Below are 12,605 nucleotides of genomic sequence, written 5' to 3'. Positions count from 1 at the left end.
TGCTGACTTTTACTAATCGGGCACTTACCTGTCCCAGGGTCCAGCAATGCGGGGGGTTCAAAGCCCTGCTTGTCTCCCTCTTCTTCGGCGGCTGCATTGTAACTGTGGGCGCCGTGCTGTAGCTTCACAGCCGGGCACCCACTGTGCATGCGCGAGCCGCGCGCTGTCTGGTCGCGCAATCATCTTGACCTGTCTCATGTCCCAGATTGCCTAGAGGGAAGGGGGAGAGGTGATCTCCCTTCCTGCGCCGAGGTAAGTGACGTCAGGAGCCCAGGCGCTGAAGAAGGTAGATTTCGAGGGAACACATAGCAACAGGCATAAGGTAAGTTAAAAAAAAAAAAAAATTTCCCAATTTTTTTTTTTTTTTTTTTTTTTTGAAATGTGGTGATCTGAATCATTTAATATTACACAAAAATAACCAGAGTAAATACAAAATGCAGTTTAAAGGTGTTAGTTCCTTCTTCCTCCACACTGACTGCGGGAATGAAATCGTGCGAGTTCAGCTGAACATCAGTCCTTTTTCGGGGGTGATCTCGGAGACATCTGTGTGGGTTTCTGCACAGATGTCAATGGAAATCGCACCCCCAAATTGCCAAAATCAGTACAGAAACATCTTTTGGGAATCGACATGTGGAAATCGTATCAATGTGAACCAGGCTCACAATCGCTTTTTTGGGGAAATGAGCTGTCCCAACCTGCCTGGCCCTATGTGAAAAAGTAATTGACTGACTGTGATTAACCACATATTTTTTTTTTTTTTTTTTTGTAAAGTAGAGTTAAATTTCACTTGCCACACCCCAGGCCTTATTACTGCCAGACCTGTTGAATCAAGAAATCACATAAATAGGATATTAATAAATATATAGACTATATAAATAGTCTGACAAAGAAGCACGCTATAAGATCTCAAAAAGCAACGCCTCATGCCGCACTCTAAAGAAATTCAAGAAATATATGAAAAGCATATATTGACATGTATCAATCTGGAAATGGTTACAAGCTAAAACTTGGTTCCAAAAATTTGGAACAGCAGTGACCCTTCCCAGGAGTGGCTGTCTTACCACAATTACTCCAAGAGCATAACGCTGCCTCATCCAGGAGGTCATAAAAGAACCAGGAACAACACTAAAGAACTGCAGGCCTCACTTGCCTCAGGTAAGGTCCGTGTTCATAATTCAACAATAAGAATACTGGGAAAAAAATGGCATCCATGGGAAAGTTCCAAAGCCACTGCTGACCAAAAAGAACACAAAGGCTCATCTCACATTTGTCAAAAAAAATCTTGATTATCCCCGAGACTTTTGGGCAAATATTCTGAAGACTGATGAGACAAAAGTTTAACTTTTTGGAAGGTGTGCGTCCCGTACATCTGGCATTAAACTAATACAGCTTTTCATAAAAAGATCATACCAATAGTCAAACTTTGGAGTGGCCTAGTCAAAGTCCGGACTTTAAATCCGATTGAGATGTGGCATGACCTTAACCACTAGCCGCCCATCTCACGCAGATATACTGTGGCAGGTTGGCTCTCCTGCGCGAATCTACATACCTGTACGTCGGTCCGTGCAGGGTGGATAGCGGGTGGCATGCCGTGGGAGTGTTCCCACGGACTTCATGTCTGCCGACGACTCGCGGTGAGGAAGGGGGCAGAACAGGGAACTGTAAACTAGGTGATTTTCTCTCCCCCAAGTCAACAATGATCTGTCATGTTCCAGTGAACCCCCACAGTTAGAGCACACATAGGGAACACACTTAACCCCTTGTCCGCCCCCTAGTGTTAACCCCTTCCCTGTCAGTGACATTTACACAGTAATCAGTGGCTATATATAGCACTGATCACTGTATAAATGTCAGTGGTCCCAAAAAAGTGTCAAGTGTCCGGTCTGTCCGCCGCAATGACGCAGTCCCACTAAAAATCGATTGCCGCCATTACTAGTAAAAAAAAAAAAAAAAAATGCCATAAATCTATCCCCTAATTTGAAGACGTTATAACTTTTGCGCAAACCAATCAATATACGCCCCGGAAGTTTTACCCCCTTCCTGACCAGAGTACTTTTAACAATTTGGCACTGCATAGTTTTAACTGAAAATTGCACGGTCATGCAGTGCTGTACCCAAACAAAATTTGAGTCTTTTTTTTTTTTTCTCTCGAAATAGAGCTTTCTTTTGGTGGTATTTCATCACCCAGGCGGTTTTTATTTTTGCGCTATAAACAAAAAAGGTGACAATTTAGAAAAAAACAATATTTTTTACTTTTTGCTATAATAAATATCCCCCAAATGTTTTTTAAACAAATTTCTTCAGTTTAGGCCAATATGTATTCTACATATTTTTGGCTTGCGCAAAAGTTATAGCGTCTACAAACTATGGAAACTTTTTTCTTTTTTTTTACTAGTAATGGCGGTGATCTGTGATTTTAGCGGTATTGCGACGGACAGAATGGGAGGACTTTTAAAAACATTTTTGGGACCATTGACATTTTTATAGAGCGATCTATAAATATGCACTGATTACTGTATAAAGGTCACTGGCAGGGAAGGTGTTAACACTAGGGGGCGATCAAGGGGTTAAATGTGTGTTCCCTCACTGTGTTCTAAGTGTGTGGGGATGGGACTGACTAGGAGGGATGACAGATCGCTGTCCCTACTTTGTAGGAACACACGATTTGTCATCTCTCCTCTGACAGCACAGGGATTTGTGTGTTTACACACACAAATCCCCGTGCTGGCGATCGCGCAACGGGCGTGCGTGCCTCCGGCGGCGCTCGCATGCAACGCGCGATATATATTCTAATTTCGCACAGGAGAGCCATTCTGCCGCAGTATATCTGTGTGAGCCGGTAGGGGAACCGGTAAATTGTCACTCTGTTTATATGCAAAAAAAAAAGGTGATCAAAAGAAAGCTCCATTTGTGGGGGGAAAAAGGACGTCAATTTATTTATTTTTCTGGTACAGCGTCACATGACCACGCAATTGTCAGTTAAAGTGCCGTATTGCAAAAATGGCCTGGTCATTAGGGGGAAAATCCTTTCGGATATGGACAAGAAAACACTGCACTAGACTAAAGCTAATAAGAGCTGCAGTTCAAATGTGCAATACACAACAATGGAATAAACGCAGAGAAAAACTGCGCTAAACCCTTATAACGTGTAAAGGTATATGTGAAAAGACATCAAATTGATTGTGGAAATATATGTGAATCCTCTAAAGATTAAATAGGATGACATACAAATCAAAAATGAGCAATCAATGTTGTATAATAAAAAAAAAACAAAAGTGCCAAAAGCACAAAATAGTGAACATAAACAAAAAAAGTCCCAGGACCGAAAGGAAATCTTCTAAAAGATGGGAAGAGTCCCCAGTTGGCTCTTTGTAGGGATCAGTGTATGAAAGTGGAAAGTGAAACGACACCCCTTGCAGTGATCCTCCACCTTTTAAAAAATACATGCTTACCAGATAGTAAGCTTTAATAAGCTCTTAGATAAACCAAAGGCCAGATAACCAGCAAATATTGGAACATCCCTCTGTTGACGTGGCAGATGACAGCAAACCAGGTTTGTGTAGGACCTTGTATTCCGGCATCCAGCAGCATCAGGACATCAATCAATGTACCACGGACATGCATGGGGCAGGAGGGGGTGGCCACAACCCAAGTCACCACCTCATTTATAACAGGAAGTGTTGCAGAAGCCGATTCCCGTGGCTGAATTAAAACTATTTCTTCAGAGTTGGGTAAAATTCCTCCACATGACTCATTGCCAGTTATCGCAAACGATTGATTGCAGTTGTTGCCGCCAAGGGTGGCACAACCAGTTATTAGGTTTAGGGGGCAATTACTTTTTCACGCAGGGCCAGGCAGGTTTGGACTCAACCCCCCCCCCTTAATAAAGTTTAATTAAAAACTGCATTTTGTATTTATTCGGTTATCTTTGTGTATAATAATTGTTTGATCTGAATAGTTTAAGTGTGACAAATATGCAAAAAAAAAAAAAAAAACACTGGAAGGTGCAAATACTTTTTTTTTCACCTTCCCTCTGCATTCTCGTACAAATTATCATCATGTCTTAGCGACTCTGACAGTACCAGGAAGCAGTATGCAATACTAATCCATACTTTCTAATAACCATGTCATCTTGATTTCCAGGTTTGGAGAAAAAAGGATTTACGTCATAAATTTTTTCAGCCATGGAGACATGCCCGCTGCTTGTGAACAGAGGTTTGTTCCCTGTGAGATTGGCTGCGTGCGTTACTCACTGCAAGAAGGGAATTATGATCTTTCCATGATTTCATAGACCCAGGTAAACTGCACTCTTCCGAGAGAGATAGAGATGTTTTTTATATATATATATATATATATATATATATATATATATATTATATATATATATATATATATATATATATATATATATATATAAAAAAAATTTTATTATTTTGTATCTGTGTAAATGCACAACCTTGGCTGACCGTAAATAACATATTGAACTTTATGGGACATTTTATGATCAAATGTCGGCACTCCAGCTGTGGTGAAACTACAAATCCCGTCATGCCTGTGATTGCCAGGTTTGCAATGTCTCATGGGACTTGTAGTTTCAAAATGGCTGGAGCGCCGAGGTTGCCTACCCCTGCTGTAGAACATTGGTGCTCAACCCGTGGCCCCTCGGCTGTTGCGGAACTGCAAATCCTATCATACTTTTGCCTTTGGGAGTCATGCTGGTAACTGTCAGCCTTGCAATGCTCATAGGACTTGTAGTTCTGCAACAACTGGAGGACCGCCAGGTTGAGCACTCATGCTGTATTACTACAGCTATGAGGCTGAAGGTACAGGAAGTGCACTGCTGTTAATTCAGGTGGAATTGAGACGAGTGTTTAGACTCCATTAACATTTCTACGTGTTTTGACTGCTTAGACACAATTGACAGGAAGAAATCCCTCTTTACACAATTGTCACCTGAACAGGGTGCCTATTTGAAGATTTCCTCCTCCTCTCATCTTATGGTGAGGAGTATAACCTTTTGGATTCCCCATCCCTTTCTGTTTTTGTCACAAAAAGTTTACCATGGGTGACCTCCCCACTGGGGAGACAGGTGACAGAAAAAGGCAAGGGGTTCCAATGTGTTCTACTTTTATCCAGATTAAAATGTATTTAACGCCTTCCCACTTGGCCTGTAGCAAAATGACGGCTGGCGAGTTTTTTTTTTTTTTTTTTTTGTCCTTACTGGGCATCATATGACATTCTAAAGAACAGGCTGCTCAGGGGCGCAGTGATCGGTGGTGTGTCGCTGGACACACAGCCTCTCCGATCATGGTAAGTCTGATGTAGGCTCTTTACCATGTGATCAGCTGTGTCCAATCGCAGCTGATCAGTGTAACTAGGAAGTGCCGGTTATTAGCATTCCGCCCCTCACGCTGGCAGCGCGTGCAGTAGAGGAGAGCCGATAAGCGGCTCTCCTGAAAGGGATCTGCATTCATTATTAGTGCGGTGCCCATCAGTGGCCAAAATGGCTGCATATTAGTGCCGTCTCATCAGAGCAACTTAATCAGCGCACATCAGTGAAGGAGAAAATTTGTTATTTACAAAATTTTGAGTGCACAAAAAATCTAATTTCAAAAGTGTGCAAGAATAAAACAATGGTGTTAATTTTGATTTAGCTATAGTCTTTGGACTAAAATGCCATTTTAGTTGTAGTCCTATTTTAATCATGTGAATTGTTTTAGTCATATTTTAATCGTCTAAAATCGAAATGGGTTTAGTTAAATTTTAATGCATTTCTTTAGAATTGCCAAACTTCTTATATACTCCCTGGAGTAAAAAAAAAAAAAAATTAATAACATGTTATTTATAGTATTAGGTTTGAACATGCACTACAGACACAGATTTAGCCGTTGTGATGTGAAATATATATATATATATATATATATATATATATATATATATATATATATATTTATTTCAGGTACTTGTGTATAGCGCCGTCAATTTAGATATACATTGTATATTCACACCAGTCCCTACCCTCAAGGAGCTTACAATCCAAGGTCCCTAACTCACATTCATACATACTAGGGACAATTTAGACAGGATCCAATTAACCTACCAGCATGTCTTTGTAGTGTGGGAGGAAACCAGAGTACCCGGAGGAAACCCACGCAGACACAGGGGAACATGCAAACTCCAGGCAGTTAGAGCCCTTTCACACTGGGGCGGTTTGCGGGCACTATTGTGCTAGTAATAGTGCCTGCAAACCGACCCGAAAGTGCCGCTGCTTTCACACTGGAGCGGCATGCTAGCAGGACGGATAAAAAGTCCTGCTAGCAGCATCTTCGGAGCGGTGAAGGAGCACAGTGTATACCGCTCCTTCACTGCTCCTGCCCATTGAAATCAATGGGACGGCGCGGCTATACCACCGGCAAAGCGCCTCTGCAGAGGCGCTTTGCGGTGGTATTTAACCCTTTCTCGGAATACCGACGGTAAAACGCCACTAATAATAGCGGTGTTTTACCCCCGCCCCAGTGTGAAAGGGCCCGTAGTGTTGTGGTTGGGATTCGAACCAGCGACCCTTCTTACTGCTATATCTCTTTTTAAATCCAAGTTTCTTGAACAAACTAATATATTGCTTTTTGACAAGCAGAAGTACAACTTGAAAATATAACAAAAAAGCAAAAAAAGTGTAAACTCTATTGGCTCTAATGCCATTGCACATATTACCTGAATAAGGTAAAAGAGGAGCAGCGCTGTGAGAAATATTCCATGTGATGAACAGAATTAGTACATAGGTAAAAAACCAAAAAATTGGGATAAGTTCCAAGTTCATAGGTTATATAAACAACTGGACTGTCCTATTGAGAACCAATCTTGATGGTAAATACGGGACGTGAATATGGGAATCAATGAGTCCTTCACCACACCACTGTGATAATAAAATTGTGCGCTTACCAAATGGCAAGCTTAGAAGAGCTTGCGACCTTAACCCGGTCGGGGCCTTTCAAGGTAGAACCATCAAGGAGAGACACACCACTTGGTTTGAATTAGGCACACTGTTCTTCCAGTTACCACTCTAAATGGAGATGTGACCCCAGGCTAGGGATAAACCTACAGGCTAGCCCTCTCTGCATTTCACCCTTAAGGGCCTAGTCAAACTTACTTTCAAGATGGAGAATCCATTCTCCATCTTGAAAGTAAGTTTGACTAGGCCCTTAAGGGTGAAATGCAGAGAGGGCTAGCCTGTAGGTTTATCCCTAGCCTGGGGTCACATCTCCATTTAGAGTGGTAACTGGAAGAACAGTGTGCCTAATTCAAACCAAGTGGTGTGTCTCTCCTTGATGGTTCTACCTTGAAAGGCCCCGACCGGGTTAAGGTCGCAAGCTCTTCTAAGCTTGCCATTTGGTAAGCGCACAATTTTATTATCACAGTGGTGTGGTGAAGGACTCATTGATTCCCATATTCACGTCCCGTATTTACCATCAAGATTGGTTCTCAATAGGACAGTCCAGTTGTTTATATAACCTATGAACTTGGAACTTATCCCAATTTTTTGGTTTTTTACCTATGTACTAATTCTGTTCATCACATGGAATATTTCTCACAGCGCTGCTCCTCTTTTACCTAATTTTGTTATGTGTGTATCTCACGTTTTAGCAGCTGCTTTATATATTTGATCACTTATTTGTCACATTAGATTGGGTTTAATTTACAATTTATTTTTTGTCAATAGGTGGTTTTGCATTATTTAGTTTAATATAGCGCGGTGATTTGCTCTGTTTTTTCTGATATTACCTGAATAATATTAGCAAAATTTCATATTTAAGATTTTTTTTTTTTTTTTGTATTTAGTCGACTAAAATAGTATTAATTTAGTCAACAAATATTTTAGTTGATGAAATTAACATTGGTCTCCATAACATTATGAATAAAAGGCAGAGCATCCATTGAATATAAGGATACCTAGCTTGAGTAACGAGTGTAAGAATGCATGGATCGATGTACATAAAGCCTGAGTCCTGGCTCAGAAGAATAAACTATGCCACAGGAATCTAACATCAACTTTATGGTATGTTTAGAAAAGACAGACAAAACGTCAGGAGAAAAAGAAAAGTCGAAGTAGAAAGATAGGAAACAAAGGCAAAGGGGGGTTTTACTAAAGCTGGTGCATAAAATTTGATGAAGCTGTACATAGCAACCAATCGGCTTCTAGGTTTTATTATCAAAGCTTAATTAAACAAGCTAAAGTTATGCCTCGTACACACGTTCTGAATATTGTACGACCGTTCTCGCTTAATAGTCGCAACTAGAAATTGAATAGCTAAATAAAGTCACGAAAATTCTCGTATGTCATGTGTTGTAATGTATTTGTATTGTATTTTCGGACGACAACTATACTGACTAAACAAAAATTGTACGATCTGGAATCGTACGAGGGAAATTTTCGTGTATGTCCGATCGAATAATATCGGATTAACTGTCGTGATCGGCTCTCGAAAGTAGTGTACACACGATCCGAATATCTTACGATCTTTCCTCGGACGACTGTTTTCGTACAATATTCAGATCGTGTGTACGGGCCATTAGAAGCTGATTGGTTACTATGCGCAGCTGCACCAGATTTTGTTTGCACTAGTCGGTAATTAAAGGTTAAATTCACCTTTTGGAACATGCTACATTGTTAAACTGTGATGGCAGTGGTGAGCGCTCTTATAATCCATTGCGCTTCCTGGACTGAGGTAACTGCCCATATCGGAGGGACAGGCAGATCACCGCTACACTGACAGCCTGCAGGTGTCTGACATTGCACCCACAATATGATCGTGAGTGCAATACTTTACAGGCCCCTCAGAAAAAAAAAAATCGTAAATGCACATTTTATCTTCCTTCCCCCCCCCCCCCCCCCCCCCCTTTTACACAGGTAAAAAAAAAGAGTGCTTTTATTTTTAAGGTGAACTCATCCTTTTTAACCACTGTATTTACTGATTAACCCGCCTCTAGTTCATTGTGCAGCAGAGCTGACTTGAAGGGGGGGAAGCTTAGCACAAGAGGCCAGTTGTGCAGCAGTGCTCATGTGCTGACAAGAAACTTGCTAATAGGAGGTGGAGAGCAGAGAGGTGAGCTCCCCCATCCGTCTGCTGCTTTTACTTTCACTGTCCAGTCTTGTTGATGAACAAGACCTGCAAGTGTTAAATGCAGCAGAGAAAAATCAGGTCTCCTGCCAGCCAGGACTGTGCTGTGTAATACCCCATACACACTATATATATATATATATATATATATATATATATATATATATATATATATATATATATATATATATATACACACACACTTTTTTTTTTTTTTTTTTTTTGTCTGATTTCCTTTAGATTTACCAAAACCACCATGAAGTACAAGGGCCTGATTGCATACAAATCGAAACTTTTAAGGTTTGACCTCATATGATATGGTTTTGGTAAATCTACAGAAAATGGTATAGTGTGTACTCGGCTTTTAATCTTAGAACTGGATCGGTGGAAATACAGATCGACATACAGGTGAATTACTTGCCTTTATCATTTTTGGCTGTTTGCCTGCAGTTCAGCTTTTACCTTGCTGATAGAACAGTTGGTGATGTCCTGTATAATGCAGTGTCTTGTCTCATTTATATATGTAAAAGATGCATTAACAGGATTAAATGTCTTTTCTTTTCTCCAGGAGAGCTGCCTTTTGGTTTCCGTTACCACTGTCAGGCTGGAAGTAAGACGCTTTTTTCCGTGTGTATGCGTTTGTTTTGTTTTTTTTTTTTTTTATTATTATTTTTTATTTTTTTCTGTATACTGTCAGTGTAGGATACTCAGGCCATTGAATTAACGGATACTGCTGAGTTTGTTTAGCTGATTGCGGTCTCTTGCTCCTCAGGTGCTGCTACCCATCAGATTCCGGTGTCTGGATTTGAGCTCGCAAACCACAACTATCACAAACTGTACCGTTCGCTCTGTGACTTTATTTGTCCAGTGCCTTCTCTACAAGTACAAATTTATTGCAGGGTACGTTTGTGTTCATTTCTTCTTTCATTTGTGAACCATCCATATATTTTCATCTCCTCTTTCAGGTTCCCAAGCAGTGAGATTTGCCCCCACCCCCCACTTCCAACATAACCATGACAGGCCAAAGACCAGTTTGTGACACATTACAGTTTTGGAAGACCTGGGTGAATATTTTATGTATTCCAATTGAGAACACGCTGGATGGTGCATGACGCCAAAGTTCTGTATATCCTCTACCTTTGATGGGTTCCCCCTAAGGGCCAGTTTAAACCATAAAAAACGAAGTCCAGATTCTTTTCTGCATGCGCGTTTTTGATGCGGTCCAGTGCATTTTTCCCCCTCTTTTTAATGACCTTTAATTGAGGACAGAAAAAATGCAGCATGTTCTCGTTTTTTTTTTTTTTTTTTTTTACAATCAGGAGTGCTTTATTAAGAGTATTAATACAGTATAAAAAAAAACATATTTGTGGAGTAGATGATATACATTACAGTAACTTGTTATGTCACATGCCACACGTTCAATTTCCATCCGCTGAACACACATTAGATCAATACATATGATTGCACCTCAAGAAAATCATGCTTAGGACTCATGTCCCAGTAAATAAGGGAGGTGGGGGTAATGGGGAGGGACAGGAAGGGGGATGGGGTGAGGTAGGGAGGGGACAGAAGGGAGAGGAAGGAGGAACCATATACTGCTGTACCGCATGGCAACCATACTTTATCAAATTTCCAGGGGCAACCACGACTCATGTACGTCAGTTTGTATAGTGGTAGGGCAGCATTAATTTTGTCTTCCCAGGTGGAATGCAGCATGTTCTACTTCCATTTTTTTTTTTATTTATTTGGAACTGCAAGCACTGGTGTGAACTATGCCACTGAAAATATAACCTACTTGCCATGCATTTTTGATGCAGAAAATAAATGCACTGGACTGCATGTGTGAACTGGCCCTAAAGCCAAACTTAGTGAATTTGGGTTAATACTGTAGTGATGGGCACTTCTTAAATTGTAATACCTGATTTACATGATAAGATCTTTGTTCTTGTGTTCCCTTACAAATCCTGAATGAGTGAGCTACTCTGGCCACTGGGAATTCTCCCTACAGGTTATCTGACAGTTGCAGGAGAGACCTTAGCAGGGGGGGGGGGGGGGGGGGGGCGCGCATGATTGAGTTCCCGCACCTCTTCTCTGAATAAAAAATCCCTGGATAAATGTATGTAGTCTTGCAAATGCAACCGGCCCTTTTGATGGAAACCATAATGCTGATACAGCCCGCAATTGAATTTGACAACCCCTGTTCCATAGAGTTATGCCAGTAAGTTTTTTTGGGTTTTTTTTCACCCTTGAAGTGGAGAAAAAGTGTACAGAAAGTTACAGTGAAGTAATACCCGCCCCAGCGTACATGCACCTATGGACATAAGCACACTTGTCAGAGGCGCATGTGTACAACCACGTTGATTGCCATGATGGATATGCCTGAGTGAAGGCAATAATTCTAGGGCCATTATTCACTTTAAAGGGTAACTCAACTTTCGTGGAGAAAAAAATGGCATGTACAGTGCCTTGCAAAAGTATTCACCCCCTTGGCTTTTTACCTATTTTGTTACATTACAGCTTTTGGTTCAATTTTTTTTTTTTAATCTGAATTATATGTGATGGATCAGAACACGATAATCTAAGTTGGTGAAGTAAAATTAGAAAAATATATACATAAAACTATTTTTCAGAAATAAATAATTGACATGTGCGTATGTATTCACCCCCTTTGTTATGAAGCCCCATAAAAAGCTCTGGTGCAACCAATTACCTTCAGAAGTCACATAATTAGTGAAATGATGTCCACCTGTGTGCAATCTAAGTGTCACATGATCTGTCATTACATATACACACCTTTTTGAAAGGCCCCAGAGGCTGCAACACCTAAACAAGAGGCACCACTAACCAAACACTGCCATGAAGACCAAGGAACTCTCCAAACAAGTAAGGGACAATGTTGCTGAGAAGTACAAGTCAGGGTTAGGTTATAAAAAAATATCCAAATCTTTGATGATTCCTAGGAGCACCATCAAATCTATCATAACCAAATGGAAAGAACATGGCACAACAGCAAACCTGCCAAGAGACGGCCGCACACCAAAACTCACAGACCGGGCAAGGAGGGCATTAATCAGAGAGGAGCACAGAGACCTAAGGTAACCCTGGAGGAGCTGCAGAGTTCCACAGCAGAGACTGGAGTATCTGTACATAGGGCGACAATAAGCCGTACGCTCCATAGAGTTGGGCTTTATGGCAGAGTGGCCAGAAGAAAGCCATTACTTTCAGCAAAAAACTAAATGGCACGTTTTGAGTTTGCGAAAAGGCATGTGGGAGACTCCCAAAATGTATGGAGGAAGGTGCTCTGGTCTGATGAGACTAGAAATTGAACATTTTGGCTACCAAAGAAAACGCTATGTCTGGAGCAGTTTTGCAAAGAGGAATGGGCAAAAATCCCAGTGGTAAGATGTGGCAAGCTCATAGAGACTTATCCAAAGCGACTTGGAGCTGTGATAGCCGCAAAAGGTGACTCTACAAAGTATTGACTTTAGG

General features: G+C 41.0%; 1 protein-coding gene across 1 annotated transcript in view; it reads left to right on the top strand.

Moving 5' to 3' along the window:
- The window catches only part of MAEL (maelstrom spermatogenic transposon silencer), a 56,034-nt gene that overhangs the window by 33,505 nt on the left and 9,924 nt on the right, over nucleotides 1-12,605 (top strand). The window contains 4 exon segments of the mRNA XM_073617371.1: nucleotides 4,152-4,271; nucleotides 4,274-4,297; nucleotides 9,685-9,726; nucleotides 9,889-10,016. Coding sequence (XP_073473472.1) covers nucleotides 4,152-4,271; nucleotides 4,274-4,297; nucleotides 9,685-9,726; nucleotides 9,889-10,016 — 314 coding nt within the window.

Source organism: Aquarana catesbeiana, linkage group LG02 (assembly GCF_042186555.1).
Source record: "Aquarana catesbeiana isolate 2022-GZ linkage group LG02, ASM4218655v1, whole genome shotgun sequence".
NCBI classification, from domain to species: domain Eukaryota; kingdom Metazoa; phylum Chordata; class Amphibia; order Anura; family Ranidae; genus Aquarana; species Aquarana catesbeiana.
This window is presented reverse-complemented; position numbering and strand designations above follow the sequence as displayed.